The sequence below is a fragment of the Mus caroli genome, chromosome 6 (genome assembly GCF_900094665.2).
Source record: "Mus caroli chromosome 6, CAROLI_EIJ_v1.1, whole genome shotgun sequence".
Classification (NCBI taxonomy): Eukaryota; Metazoa; Chordata; class Mammalia; order Rodentia; family Muridae; genus Mus; species Mus caroli.
Window position 1 is genome coordinate 108,488,441 of NC_034575.1, and position 15,171 is coordinate 108,503,611.

At 50.5% G+C, this 15,171-nt stretch overlaps 2 protein-coding genes across 3 annotated transcripts in view; one reads left to right on the forward strand and one right to left on the reverse strand.

Moving 5' to 3' along the window:
• The window catches only part of Ttll3 (tubulin tyrosine ligase like 3), a 23,143-nt gene extending 17,785 nt beyond the window's left edge, over window positions 1-5,358 (forward strand). Inside the window, exons 12-13 of one of the 2 annotated variants that reach the window (XM_021164451.2) lie at window positions 3,547-3,817; window positions 4,644-5,358. In XM_021164451.2, the coding sequence (XP_021020110.1) occupies window positions 3,547-3,817; window positions 4,644-5,023 (651 nt within the window). In that variant the 3' untranslated portion in view covers window positions 5,024-5,358. Of the gene's footprint in view, window positions 1-3,546; window positions 4,337-4,643 lie in introns of those variants that run through there. The other variant, XM_021164449.2, reaches the window with a different exon arrangement.
• Window positions 5,359-6,119: 761 nt separating this feature from the next.
• Window positions 6,120-10,128, reverse strand: Rpusd3 (RNA pseudouridine synthase D3). Its single transcript, XM_021164887.2, has 9 exons — window positions 9,983-10,128; window positions 9,572-9,711; window positions 8,794-8,838; window positions 8,610-8,709; window positions 8,064-8,171; window positions 7,901-7,985; window positions 7,563-7,686; window positions 7,077-7,216; window positions 6,120-6,523 (listed from the first exon to the last, which is right to left on the reverse strand). Exons 1-9 carry the CDS (start codon window positions 10,081-10,083, stop codon window positions 6,332-6,334), a joined length of 1,035 nt encoding a protein of 344 aa, XP_021020546.1. The 5' UTR covers window positions 10,084-10,128; the 3' UTR covers window positions 6,120-6,331.
• Window positions 10,129-15,171: the final 5,043 nt, after the last annotated feature.

Below are 15,171 nucleotides of genomic sequence, written 5' to 3' on the forward strand. Positions count from 1 at the left end.
GCTGTAGACCAGGCTGGCCTCGAACTCAGAAATCTGCCTGCCTCTGCCTCCCAAGTGCTGGGATTAAAGGCGTGCGCCACCACGCCCGGCTCAGGATTTTTTTTTTTTTAGATTTATTTATTTTATTTTATTATATGTGAGTACACTGTAGCTGTCTTCAGACACTCCAGAAGAAGGAGTCAGATCTTGTTACGGATGGTTGTGAGCTACCATGTGGTTGCTGGGATTTGAACTCAGGACCTTCGGAAGAGCAGTCGGTGCTCTCAACCCCTGAGCCATCTCACCAGCCCCCGATTTTTTTTTTAATCAGCCAAAAACATTGTTTTGTTGGTTTTTGGGTTGTTTGTTTGTTTGTTTGTTTTTTGAGACAGGGACTTACTCTGGATAGCCTAGGCTGGCCAGGAACTTACACTGTTGCCCAGGCTAACCTAAAACTCATGGCATTTTCTCCTGCTTCAAGCTTCCCAAGTACTAAGATTATAGGTAAGAGTCATGACACCCAGCTTGGAAATAAACTATCTAACCAAGCCCCATCCTCCCCAGTGCTGCAGTCTCCCAGCAGTTTATCAGAGTTCTAAATCCACCAATGAGGAGTCAGTCAATAGGCCAAAGCCCTCTGGGGGCTCTAGAGACACCTCCTGGGCATGCTTTGTAAATACCCCAGGCTTTCCCGTCCTAGACGATGATGCAGATTAGCCATCACAGCTAGACTTGTAGGACTCCGCCTTCTCCCTCCTAGTATTCAGGAGGCAGCAAAAGGGGTCATTTTGAGTTCAAGGGAAGTTTGGGTTACACAGTGAATTCCAGGCTAGCCTGGGCTTTCGAGTGAGACCCTATTTCAAAACAACAATCATACAAATGCAACTTTAAAAGAACCTTTTTAAGAGTTTCTGAACTCTGAGAGCAATTTTTAAGTAGGAGTCTTCCAGCTAGGATGCATGAAGGCCTAGGTCTGCTACAGGAAAGCAGGGTCCTGACCACATGACTGAGTCCAAACCCGTGGACTGCTCTGCGGACCCCTTGGAGAGTCAAATGACCTTTTTACAAGTGCCACCTAAGACCATCCTGTATATCAGATATTTACATTATGTCTTAGTCTGGGTTTCTATTCCTGCACAAACATGATGACCAAGAAGCAAGTTGGGGAGGAAAGGGTTTATTCAGCTTACACTTCCACATTGCTGTTCATCACCAAAGGACGTCAGGACTGGAACTCAAGCAGGTCAGGAAGCAGGAGCTGATGCAGAGGCCATGGAGGGATGTTCTTTACTGGCTTGCCTGCCCTGGCTTGCTCAGCCTGCTCTCTTATAAAATCAAGACTACCAGCCCAGGGATGGTCCCACCCACAAGGGGCCTTTCCCCCTTGACCACTAATTGAGAAAATGCCTTACAGTTGGATCTCATGGAGGCATTTCCTCGACTGAAGCTCCTTTCTCTGTGATAACTCCAGCTGTGTCAAGTTGACATAAAACTAGCCAGTACACATTACAATTCAAACTGGAGAAAAATTACAATTATGGAGTAGCAATGAAAATAATTTTGTGGTTGGGGGAGGGGTCATCACAATATGAGGATCTGTATTCAAGCGTTAGAAAGGCTGAGAACCACAGTCTTAGAATAACGTGCTGACAAGAGGGTGTAGTTTCTGTTAAGGACATTATCTCTAGGTGTTAGGGATGGAATTCAGGGTCCTGTATGCTAGGCATGTTGTAGTTTTTGGGTAATAGCTCCACTTTTAAAAACCATAAAGGAGAAAATATAAGCAGGTGTACATATACACCTGTAATACACAAGTTCACAGCCAGGCTGGCTTACATAGCCAATGTCAGTTCAGCTGGGACTTTATAGTGAGACCCCGTAACAAACAAACAGCGCCATTGTGGAAGAGGGCAGAGGAAAGGGAAAGATGCAGTCCTTGCCATTCAAAATTGATCGGAATTCTCACAAGGCATCAAACACATACCTGAAACCCCAGCACTTAGGAGTCTGCAGCAGGAGGATCAGGAGTTTAAGGTCATCCTTGGCTATATAGTGAGCTTGAGGCCAACCTGAGCTACATGAACCCTTGTTTCAGAATAAACAAAAACCTGCATGGCTGGATGCCTGGGAAGATTGAGCCCAGCCTTTTTCCGATGTCCTTTATCCACAGACATCTTTTATTACTGATCGTTTTCTGAGGCCAGTATGCACCTAGGGTGGGCACACTAGTAGCTTTGTCTCTCTGATCGCCTTTGATCTAGGACAGCTACACTGTTTCCTCCTTGGCATCCTACCTTTGGAGGCCAGGCTGGCCAGCCAGTAGCTCTGTCCCACATTCTGTCTTATCTGATTGTCTCCTTGTGCTGTTCAGCTCAGTCTGTTTTCTGACTCTCCTATAAAGTAGAAAATAGGTTAACAACTTGATGAGGTTCAGGGTAGACATTTTTGGCAAACCCCCAAGACCCCCTTCTCCCACTTAAGTGATGGTGATGCTAGACACCTCATTGGACTGTCACAAGGCACAACTGGCAGACTTTCTCCTAATTCCTGATGTCAAATTTGACCTTGGGCTAAGGTGGCTGTCATCCTTTTATTATTATTATTATTATTGTATTACTTAGTGTGCTTGAGTTTGTATATGTGTGTGTTTGCACATGCCACAACACACAAGTGGAGGTCTGGAGGTCAGAGGACAACCTGTGAGAGTCGGTTCTCCCTCTCCTTCTACTTCATGGGTCTTGGGGATTGAATCCAGCAAGTACCTTTATCTACCTCAACACTGTCCCCTGCCCCCAAATTACTAATTACTTTGTCTATCGGTCCATTTTCTGATGCTAACAACATATGCCAGGGACCAGTGGTTGCAACCCCTTTGGGAGTCAAATGATCCTTTTACAGGGGTCTCCTAAGACCAACCTGAATGTCAGATAGTTATGGTTCATAACTAGCAAAATTACCATTATAAAATAGCAATGACATAAATTGATGGTTGGGTGTCACCACGCCACCAGGAACTGTGTTAAAGGGTCACAGTATTAGGAAGGTTGAGAAACACTGCCATAGACAGGGTAAGTTATAAAGAAAGTAAGTTGGGTTAGAGAGATGGCTCAGCAGTTTTAACTGCTCTTAAAGAGGACCCAAGTTCAGGTCTCAGCACCCATGCCTGGCGGTTCACTATGTATGGCCTATAACTTTCCCTATCCTTAGAAAGCTACTCTGACCTTAGAGGCCTCACTAAGGACAGCGAGGTTCTATGCCTCCCTCTTCTTGGTATTCACAATGGAAATTTCATCTCCACATAGGAAGTCATGGCTCAGCTCTGTCCATCTCTGGCTGCCCACAGCATGAAACCACTCGCAGTCTAACACAGGGCAGAGGCTGCCTTGCTTGTCTGCATGGCTGTGCTGGCTCCCTAGGGCTCTGTGACCGTAGGTCCTCTAAATCTCTGCAAGATAGGAGGAGATTCCTGCTTCTCTGATGCGCCCCTTAGCCAGACACCCCAGAAACTGGTTCCATCTATCTGTGCCTTGGGCCCTGATTTCCAGCCTTGTTCTCTCCTGTCCACAGCCTGCTGTGGAGGTGCCCCAGTACGTGGGTATCCGGCTCCTAGTGGAGGGCTCTACCATCAAGAAGCCCGTGCCCGTGGGTCATCGGCGGACAGGGGTCCGCTCATCACTCCCTCATCTGCTGACCCAGCAAGGCTCTGGGGAAAGCAAGGACTCAGGCTCCCCTACCCACAGGTCAGCTTCTAGGAAAAATGCTAGGGCCGAGAGCCTGGAGCACACCGAGAAGCCGGAACCTGCGGCCGTCGCCTCTGTCTCCGGAAAGGGGAAGAAAGGCAAGGCAAAAAGTGCCACGGCCCCTGTCTGCCTCACCCTCCAGAAGTGGGAGCCCCCAAACATCAGGGTGGGCCACAGTTTCAATAGGTCACAGCCTGAGGCCTGACCTAATACCACATTCCCCGAATACCCGCGTCCTCCCAAGGCCATTGCTACCTGCTCTCCAAGCCCCTCCCACAAGGCCATTGCTACCTGCTCTCCAAGCCCCTCCCACAAGGCCATTGCTACCTGCTCTCCAAGCCCCTCCCACAAGGCCTTTGCTACCTGCTCTCCAAGCTCCTCCCAAGTGTCTGGACTTACCCTCTTGTCAGAAGACCGTGAGTGATAGCAAGCATCAGTCTGCTCACCAAGTGTTTTTAAATATACAACCAAATGAGTATTCCAAAGTAGTCACCCTGCCAGGCAGTTAGACCACAAGATGCCAGGGCTTGGTCCTGGAGTGCGCGTCCCGGGAGTCCAGACCTCTGCTGCTGCCTTAGCCAGCTTTACCCTCACTCTTCTCTGGAGAAAGGCACTGCCACCATGCCCTTCCTGCGCCCCCTTAGCCCTCACAACACCCTAGTGCTATTGTCCCCATTTTCCAGCCGAGGTAGCAGGAAGTTTAAGGACGTTGCCCGAGGTTGCACAGCTCAGAAGGGGCAGAGCTGGGATGCAGACCCAGGTCTGTTGGACCCCCAACCCTGTGTTCTTCCCACTGCCTCTGGAGGAGCTGGGAGGGGCTCTGTCTGCCCACACCTCCCACTCCCCCACCTCTGCACATACCCCGTGGGACAGCTGGTCAGGCTGGGGCCCAACCTGGCCCTCAACGCTTCTCTTCTCCCACAGCCCCTTTCCACTTCCCTAGCCTCCATGCCAAGGCCTGGCTGCCTTCTCCCCGTGTGCACCGACCCCAGGGCCGGGTCCTCAGACTCCAACATGACCAGCTGGTGGGCTCTAAGGCTCTGTCAACCACAGGCAAGGCCTTGATGACTCTTCCTACCGCCAAGGTTCTGATGTCTTTCCCACCTCACCCTGATCTCAAGCTGGCACCCAGCATGCTGAAGCCAGGAAAGGTGGGCTTCGAGCTGTGCTGCACAACCTGGCGGGTAGTGCTGAGTGGTGGGATCGGGGAAGAAGGGCACAGGCAGAGGGCAGCACCCAGACCAAGCAGCGCACCAGGGAAGGGCTTATCTTCCACAGAATCCTGTTCCAAGACAGAGACCTGATCATCTCTCTCTTCCTCCCCTCCTTTACGCCGAGGCTGCTATTCCCCAGCACCTTCGAGGCCCCCACTTTGGAAGTGCCTCGTGGCCTCTGCCCTTTGAAGCTGGACTTCTTCCTAGCACCCACAGGAAAGTCAAGGGCAAAGGCAAGTTCAAGGCCAGACTCGGCAGCACACCCAGGGCTGAGGCATACCCCAAGAAGAGGCTGAGTCTCCCCAATCCCTTCACTCTTACTTTGGCGTCCCAAAACCTGAGGCGCATAGGGGCTGCGAGGCTAGAGAAACCACTGTTCTGATCTTCACTGGCCTATTCTGGATCCAGCATCAAATTAAAAAAAAAAGCAAGTAAAGTTCTCTGGGCTTGGCTTGGATAATTGAGGCAAGGCTCAGACAAGAGCTGATCGGTAGAGCCTCTATCAAAGGCCCACAATCCCCTAGTGATGGGTATTAGCCTTCTCTTCAGGAAGTCTTAGGGTGTGTGTGGGGGATTTGAGGGGAGAGAGCCTGCACTATACAGTAGAGGAGACCGAGTCTGAGCAAGGAGACATGGTTTGCAAATAGTAGTGTGGGGAAGGCCAGTCATCAAGGATACCTTCCTCCCAAGGACAAGTTGGGCTGGTAGAATGGCTTAGACCATTAGGACAAGAAATGGACTTTCCCTAAACCTTAACCCTTCTCTAGAGGGTGGTCTGTTTCGTCCCTCCGTGAGGGGGGTAGTCAAGCCACCTAAAACTGGAAGACCAAGAAACAAACCCAAGTGAACCATGGCATTTCCTACCTGTGGAGGGTTGGCTGGTCCTCCACAGCAGTGTCTACCTGTAGCCTGTGAACGTGGTGAGTGGAGAAGGGTGTTGAAGTTCAGTGAGCTATGTCCTTCAAAGTAAGAAGAGCTCACGCCTGTACAGTGGTGTGTGCCTGTCATCCCAGGACTCGGGAGGCAGAGGCAGGCAAATCTCTGAGCTCGAGCCCAGCCAGGGATACCTGGTCAGACCTGGTCTCAAAACCAAGCAAACCTCCTCCTGGCCAGGAGAACAGCAGATGCCACCTCCTGACCTGGCCACCGTTATCTTGAGCAGAGAACACAGTCCTTGGTAAACATCTGCTTTCTCATTTCTGGTAAACCAGACCAGGAGGTAGAACTTTTATTAAGTCCAGAGAGAAGTCACCTGCCCAGAGCCACACAGCAATCACGTGGCCTCTCTGCGATTTGATCTTAGTGTGTCAGACCAAGGAGCCCAGGGGCCTTGTCTGTGGTCAGCACCAACTCCACTCTCCTTATTCTTCCTATTTTCCATCTGGGGTCAGGCACAGTCTACTGTTGAGAGAGCCGAAGGCGCTGCAGGGTCCGAGAGAAGTAAGGGGGCAGGGGTGCCAGAAGTTCACTAGGGGGGTCCCTGGATCCGGTGCCTGGGAGGAGGAGGCGGTAAAGGTGCAGGTGCAAAGGCATCTGGGCTACTTGGGAAGGACTCAAGTGGAGGTGTCTGAGCAGAGCTTCATCCAGGACCTGGGATGGGAAAGACAGCAGCCATCTAAGTTCTAGCCAGAGGGAGCATTCCGGCAGGACCTCCCTGGTCTGTAACTGCAGTAATGTTTTTTTCTACAGACAGAGTTTCCTTCAGCTTCTTTTGTGTTTAGTGAAGCCATGTGATTAAGCCTCTGGCCAATGGGATGTGAGAAGTGGTACACAGACCTGGTCCTCAAAGCCCCAACTCATACAAACCTCCAGTCTCCCCTTCTGGCCAGAAAGCAATAGTCTTGGTCCCAAGTGGCTGCCTAGAGCCAGGCCTGCTTCTGCTGCACTCCCATTCACTGGACTCAACACGAGGAAGAAATGATGCACAAACGCTCGAAAGGATGGTGGAACGTGAGGACCTGTGATGTCAGCTTCCACCACTTCCAGCTCATGGACAAGAGGCCTGAGCCACGCAGCAACCGCAGGGACACAGGTGGCCCCAGAGACCAAGCCAGCTGCCTCCTAGTCTGAATGTGCATGATATCTGGGAGACACAGTTTCCCCCAAACCCACAGAGAGCAGGCATATGGGCCAGGGGACCTACCTGTCTCTGGGGCTTGGTGGTCTCTGCTGGCCACAGAAAGCGCTGGCCCAGAATGGTGCCCACACGAGCAGCATAGGTGTGGTCTCCAAGAATTGGGCAGAGCTGTAGAGCCATGTGTACCTGCAGCTGATTGGGAAAGACTGAAAGGGTGGGGGGTGGGGGTGGGTAGGAGGCAGTTGCTCGTCCTGGCTGTGCAGTACTGCCCCCATCCCTAGAAGTAAGGATCTGTGAGATGACCTCGGTCTCCAGAGAGGATCATGAGAAGGTAAGAGCAATGGCAGATGGCAACCTGCCCAGCCTGAGGGTCCAACCCTACGCAACTGAAGCAATAAGGATGTGTGCCGAGTGCCAGACTGTGGGTGTGCACCTAAAACTGCTGCCTCCCGCTGAGCCCACTCACACACCCCTGGGGTCCACCACATGCTCCCTGACTGTTGTCAAGCACTGTCTTCCTCATACCCCCAGCAGAGCACTGTCCAGACCCACCTGTCAGTGGCTGCAGCTGGACCAGGGCACAGCCACGGCCTGTGGCCATCACATGGAAACGGCTGAGGGTCCTTTTGACACCTTCCTGGATGTCCTTTCGAGATGGGGACATCACTGGGACTGCCTAGGGTACCAGTCAAGAATGACTTAACACATCCCTAGGACTCTGTTGAGCCCCCCCCCCCCTGCTGCCAGTTGACTTAGGAGAGGGCCTCCACAATGGCATCAGCCATTTGCCTGTTAGGAGACAGCGGACCTAGCCACCCCAGGTGCACAACCTGGACTCCTGTAAGGCAAAAACCGAAGGGACACCACTTCCCTGGTGGCCTCTGACTTACAAGATCAACGCCATCCATCTGTTCCATCTTCAGAGGCATGCGGACTGTCCCCTCTGAAGGCTCAGGGATGCCATCAGTGACAGCACTAAGAAAGGGAAAGGAGGTCTCAGAGCAGCCTGGTGGGACCTTCCCTCTGTCCTGGGAGTGACCCTGCACCTCTCACCAGTAGGTGGCTGTGGGTCTCTGGGCTCTCCTTGAGTGGATAAAGAACGTCTGCAGGTGGCTTGCTGTCTGGGGACAGCTGGAGAGAAGCACAAGTCCGGAGGCCTCCCTGGAAGAAGGGGACAAATCACATAAAGCCTCTTGGTCTTGAAAACGAGCTCTAGATGGACCAGCATTGAGCACCCGAATGGTGGCTCACAACTATCTGCGATTCCAATTCTTGATCAGATGCCACCTTCTGGCCTCTGAGGGCACCAGATACACACTGTGGTGCATAGACATACATGCAGGCTAAACACTCTATACACAATAAGGGTAACCCCACCCCCTAACTAAAGGAACACCAGCTAAAGGCTGGACAGTAACACCAGGACTAGAATCCAGACCTGAGAAACAAGTCATAAGGCCTTTTCTCTGGCCCTCAAGAGAGAGCCGAATGCCCTAAGAGTTAGCACCAATGTCCAAGGGCCTACCATGTATCAGGCATTTGAATAAAATAGACTTTTACTTACAGTGGGTGTAACATACACCCCACACTATCACTTACTTCCCAGGTGCTCGCACAACCTGGAGCTCCTGGTGTTTGAGCCCCAGGGCCTGGCTTAGCTGTGGCAGCACAGACAGCAGCGTCAGCTCTCCTGGTCTCCCTGGGAGGGAAGAGGACAAGCTGCCAGCGTGCCATCCAACCATCTCTATCCCAGTCTTTCCCTCCTCCCTGCCCATGCCCATACCTGTCACAGGCAGACCCTGTGGCTTGTTCAGTGTCACCAGAGGTCCTGAAACAGTTCATGGATGTCAGCAAAAGCAGGGAAGCATGTATGCATGCAGCCTCCGGGGTGGGGGTGGGGGTTATACAATCCCAACCCCACTTTAAATCTCACTTCCTAATCCCTGTACCTCGGAGCCTTCATACCTGCAGTTCCAGGCTTCCATTCCCATTGGCTCCAACATACCTCAGTATAATGTGTGCCCCTCCTACAGTCCTTGACTGTTGCAGGTGGAGGGGGGGCTCAAACACCAAGTCAGCCTCAAATTCACTACACAGCTAAGTCTGGTCCTGAACTCCTGATTCTCCTTGCCTCTGCCTCCCAAGTTCTGGAATTACAAGTGTGGTTACCACGCCAGCAGTGATTGCTCAGTAATTCTCACATTAGGACGCTGGATCTCGCAAGGCAGAGGTCATATTTATCCCAGAACTATGAAGCCCCCTCACTGCTACATGAACATATAGTCGTAAAGCATCATGTGGGTGCTGACTGCTGGTCCTCTTTGCAAGAGCAGACATCTAGCCCTCTTTTACGAAACCAAGAGGCATGCCGCTTACAGAGGCCAGCTATAGCTAACCCCAAAGCTTTTTCTGATAGTTAACTTCTGTTACAGCTGCTCTCGGAACACAGGGAGGAGTGAGGTATACACCTCTCCTCGTGATGGTGAGGCTAGGAGGAATGTGACTGCTGGCCCGGCTCCTGCAGCAACAGGGGAGGCACAGGAGCAGCAGGCTCCCCTCACCTTTCTGATCCACCACAGCTGCCCTCAGGACATGAGCCAGTTCCTCCAGGCCGAGGTTCTCCGTCCTCAGCAGCCCTGGGAAGGGCTGGTCCTCAACTAGGTCCTTGCGCTTGCTGGAGCGGTGAGGTTGAGACGGACGCCTGAGAAACATGGTAGAAGCCTGTACCTCCCTCCCTTGCTCACCCTGCCTAGTCCAGCCTATTCTTAGAACTCCCGGGCTCAGCAGACAGTTGGGAGTCCACTTACCCCCCAGACTTTACCAAAGAGGCACCAAGGCTCAAAGCTCCAAGGATCTAGTGCCGGGTCTCACAACACAGTCGGGCTTAGAACCAAGTCCTGATCTGAATTTCGTGCCTGCCCTCCCCTTGATCTAGTGTCTCCCCATACACGGAAGTGGAGTGTTATAATCACCGGGCCTCGGTGCCGAAGCCGGCATCCCTCTGCCGTGCGCAAGACCCCAGCTCCGGCCGCCAGATCACAGAGACATAACGCAAAACTCTCAGGGATCCCATTGCCGGGGACCAAACACAGTACGCACGCGTGTCCACGGACAGTTCAACCCCACCTCCCGTACATCCTCCGTGCGTAGATTGGTCAGGCAGGCTGTCAATCAAGGCAGAGGGCGCTCAAACGAGCGAGGATCCGGGCTTTGCCTCCCCTGTAGAAGAAAAAGTGCCATTTAGGGTTCTGGCTTTTGGAAAAACTGAGGCATAAGGCGGGTTATTTACTCGAAGTAGAGGACGTGCCTTAGAATAAAAAGGGTTGAGAAGACTGTCGTTTCAATTTTGGGGAACCTTAATCTGAAAACCTCCCTTGTAAAAGCGAGGGAGAAGAAAGGTGAAGAACGGTATGCAGCCTTTCTGTTAGTAGACCTGCCTGAAATAGTAACAGCCTGTGACATAAAAGGTCCCAAAGCTGTGGCTCAGGTGGTAGAGAGGATGCACAAGGTCCTGGGTTCAATTCCCAGCACCGTGTATGTAGGTCACATAGACCAAGATCACAGATACTGGGTTGGAGACCAGCCTGGGAGATGCGCAAGGCCCCTCTATGAAAAGAAAATCAAGGTAGGCTGGGTGTGATGGCACATGCCTGGAACAGAGGCAAGTAGTTAGCTGAGTTCGAGGCAAGTAGTTAGCTGAGTTTGAGACAAGCCTGGACTACACAAAGAAAACCCAGTCTAAAAAGGAAAGAAAAGAAAAAGAAACAGAAGCTGTACCATCCTGGCCAGTATGTCTCAAAAGCAAAATACATGGGCGTAAAATGAAACAAACTGGAGATTGGTTAAGATTGCCTGTTGTTGCCCGGCCTGGTGGTGCACACCTTTAATTCCAGCACTCGGGATGCAGAGGCAGGCGGATTTCTGAGTTCGAGGCCAGCCTGGTCTACAAAATGAGTTCCAGGACAGCCAGAGCTATACAGAGAAGCCCTGTCTTGAAAAACAAAACAAAAACAAACAACAAGATTGCCTGTTGTTTTCATCACCCCACAGCCTTGGACTCACAACCTCCTATAACACCTGTCCAAACACACAGACTTATGTACATAATTAGCAATAAAATACAGACCAGACCTTTAATTCCAGTATCAGTCTACATAACCCTGTCTCAAAAAAAAAAAAAATAGTAACAATTTTATGCACATAATAAAAACTGAAATAGAAATAATGACTGAAAATAAAAAGAAAGTCTCTTTTTGTTTGTTTGTTTTGTTTTTCGAGACAGGGTTTCTCTGTGTAGCCCTGGCTGTCCTGGAACTCACTCTGTAGACCAGGCTGGCCTTGAACTCAGAAATCCGCCTGCCTCTGCCTCCCAAGTGCTGGGATCAAAGGCGTAAGCCACCATGCCTGGCAAAAGTGTCACTTTTTAAAAAAGCAGTGGGGTATAGTGGCACACACCTTTAATCCCACCACTGAGGCAAGAGCAAGAGGATCTGTCACCAAGCTTCCAGGCCTGAAAGCCTTGCTGAAAGGACTCCAGTACTAGCCTGTTGATTCTGGTGGGGGAATCAGAGGGGTGCTATGTTCCTTCCCTCCCCTCATTTAGAGGGGGAGGCTGCCTCCTGCACAGCTCTCACCCCAGGTGTGACCTCCCAAGTTCAGCTGTGAGAAAGTTAACCTCCAAATTCATATTAATGGCATTTGGAGACCAACATGATTAGTGTTAGACAAGAATGTGAAGGGGTTGCTCCCCATGATGGCTTAGCTTTCTAGGGAGGAGAGGAGAGAAAAGAGACCCTCTCCCTCAACGTGGGTCTGCTTCCTCCATGTTAGGGTGCACCAGAAAGGGCCCTACACATGCTAAGTACATGCTGGCTTCATGTTCTTGGACTCTGCAGCCTCTTGAGCTGTGACCCAGACAAACTCTGCATGTGTGTGTTTTCTTTTTATTGACATGTAAGTGTCTGTCTGTATAAGTGTAAGCCACATGTATACAGGTGCCCCAAAAGGCTGAAAAAGGACATTGGATCCTCCGGAGCTGGTGCTATGGGCAGTTGTGAGCTTGCCATGGGCATTGAGAATGGAACTCAGCAGCAAGTGTCCTCAACAACCAGGTCACGTCCCCCACCCCACAGAGATAAGCATATTGACAACTTTCCGTTATCCTTCCTTCAGTGCGGCTGACGGATCTCCCCACACTTGCTAGGCAAGCACGCTATGACCGAGCTGCAGACTGGGTTCAAGTGTTTTGTTATAGCAATGGAAAACAGACGTAGGTGGAAGGCAGAATGACTGAGAGGACGTGCAGCCAGCCCTGACTGGTGGCACTGTGGTGTTCCAGAAATGAACTGAGCTCACTATCCCAGTCTTCCAAGCTCTCAGACCTGAGCGGCCATTCACACGCATCCCCTGTGATGACTGAAGAAACATAATATGGAGCCAGGCATCTGCTAAGGGCCTCGGACCTGTTGCTCTGGAATGCCTGGGAGATCCTGGTGGCCTGCGGGGGAGGTGTCTTTGTGTCTGTAAAGCCTGCTTCTCACTATGGGAAAGGGATGCCGTGGTTTTTATTACTATGTAGCAGGAAAGTAAGGAACAGCTGCGGAAAGTGAAACCTTCTCCTGCCCAGCTGTGGATTCCATGGGCAGTTGTTTTGCACACCTTTCTGACGTCTACCTTAAAACCCCTAGCCAGGCGTGGTAGTGCACGCCTTTAATCCCAGCACTCCGGAGGCAGAGGCAGGCGGATTTCTGAGATCCAGGCCAGCCTGGTCTACAAAGTGAGTTCCAGGACAGCCAGGATGATACAGAGAAACCCTGTCTCGAAAGAAAACAAAAACAAAAAACAAACCAAAAACCAAAAAAACCCAAAAAACCCACCCTAACCCCCCTCCCCTCGCATGCTGTTGGGCTCTAGGGCTACCATCCTTCTGCTAGCAGGAAGAATAAGTTCATTTCATCTAACTTAGAATTGAGTCTAAGCCTCTGGCTTCTGCTGGTGGAGTCGGATGCCATACCACGAGCATATCTCGATTGGGATAAGAATAGCTATGGTACTAGCACAGTGCATGTCTGGGTGTGTTTGAGGAGGCTCCCAGGACAATTGCATTCTAAGAACTCTGACCTAAGGAATGGGTGAGCTATTCAGAATTTGGGTGGGCTCTTGGGAGGCCATGGAATTGTGGAAGGTGAAGTAGGTAGTTTGTTGTAAGTGGTTCTGCCTGGAGAGTATGTCTTTTGTTGGCTCTTTCCTGTTTTGCCTCCGTCAACTTCCTGTCTGCAATCCTCTTGAGTTACTCTGCTACAACCTCCTCACCAACTAGATCAAAGTCTCTATTCATTGCAACAGGATCTTACTGTGTAGCCCTGGCTGGCCTGGAACTCACAGAGAGCTGCCTGCCCCTGCCTCCCCAGAGAGAGCTAGGATTAAAGGTGTGAGCCACCACACCCAGCATCTTTATTTATGTAGGTCTAAGGGTGCCTCCGGCATAAAGTGCATCTCCTGGAACTGGAGATACAGGAAGTTGTGAACTCGCCATGGTTGCTTGGAAGCTCAGTGCCCTGCAAAAGCAGCTAATGCTCTTAACCATGGAGCCATTGCTCCGCACCTTTCTCTATCAGACGTCTTGTTACCACAATGGAAAAGGTAACTGAAGACAAAGAAGAGAAGATGAGCAATTATTTTTCTTTGGAACTGTTTAATATTTTATTTATGGTGAGTGTGTGTGTGTGTATATATACAATATGTACACACACACACACACACTTGTGGCAGTCACCAGACATTTTTTTTCTCAAGACAGGGTTTCTCTGTTTAGCTCTGGCAGTCCTGGAACTTGCGCTGTAGACCAGGCTGACCTTGAACTCAGAGATCCCTGCTTGCCTCCATCTTACAACTGCTAGGATCAAAGGCATATACACCACCACCACCACCCCATGAGTTAAAGAACAACCTTCTTTCTCTCTTTGTTTCTTTCTTTCCTCCTTCCTTCCTTTATTTCTTAGATTTATTTATTTTTATAACTCCTGTCGGCCCCACTTCCTCCAGTCAATTCCACTCACTCCGGCCCAAAGATTTATTTATTATTATATGTAAATAAGCCGTAGCTGTCTTCAAACACACCAGAAGAGGGAGTCAGATCTCATTACGGGTGGTTGTGATCCACCACGTGATTGCTGGGATTTGAACTCAGGACCTCTAGAAGAACAGTCAGTGCTCTTAACCGCTGAGCCATCTTGCCAGCCCAGAGGGTTCTCTCAATAGTCAGTGACCTCCTTATTACATGGTTCTGGGAACCAAACCTAGGTCATGAGGCTTGGCAGCAAGCACCTTTACCTGATAATCTCTGTAGCCAGACCATGTAATATTAATCTTTTTTTTTTAATTTTTCATTTTCTGTTGATGAATGTTTTGTATGCCTGGATGCAGGCACTCCATGTGTGAGCCCGATGAGGGTGTGAGATCGCCTGGAACTGGAGTTACAGGTAGTTGTGAGCCTCTGAGAGCATGCTGAGAATGGAACCCAGTTCTCTGGCAGAACAACCAGTGAGTTGAACCACTGAGCCATCTCTCCAGTCCCCTGTATGAAATCTTAAAAGTTTTGGTTCTTTCTTTTTGTTTTTGTTTTTTGAGACAGAGTCATTTTACATAGCCCCAACTGACCTGGAACATGCTATGTAGACCAGGCTGCCCTCAACCGCGCATCAATCCTCCTGCCTGTTCCTGTAGATTACACACTGGGATTACACCACAGAAATACAGTGGCTCTCCTGTCTGGCGTTATGTGGAGTGTGTAACTGCTCTGTCATAGGCTCATTGGTGTTCCAGAGGACTTCTGGGAGGTCTCCTGTGCATCTCAGAAGCAGCCTGAGCAAGGACTAAGGTCAGACTAGGCAAAAAATCCCAGCACGGGGGTGGTGGAGGTGAATGTAGAGGATCAGGAGTTCACAGTCATCTTTAGCTACATAAAATCTGAGGCTAGGGCTGGTGAGATGGCTCAGTGGGTAAGAGCACCCGACTGCTCTTCCAAAGGTCCAGAGTTCAAATCCCAGCAACCACATGGTGGCTAACAACCATCCGTAACGAGATCTGGCGCCCTCTTCTGGAGTGTCTGAAGACAGCTACAGTGTACTTACATATAATAAATAAATCTTTAAAAAAAAAA

Coding starts and splice junctions, on each gene's coding strand:
- Rpusd3 (XM_021164887.2), bottom strand. CDS start 10,083: ATGGGATCCCTGAGAGTTTTGCGTTATGTCTCTGTGATCTGGCGGCCG. Junction 8,839..9,571: donor AGCTGTGGTGGATCAGAAAG/GTGAGGGGAGCC, acceptor GAACTGTTTCAG/GACCTCTGGTGACACTGAAC. Junction 7,687..7,900: donor AGATGGATGGCGTTGATCTT/GTAAGTCAGAGG, acceptor CTGGTACCCTAG/GCAGTCCCAGTGATGTCCCC.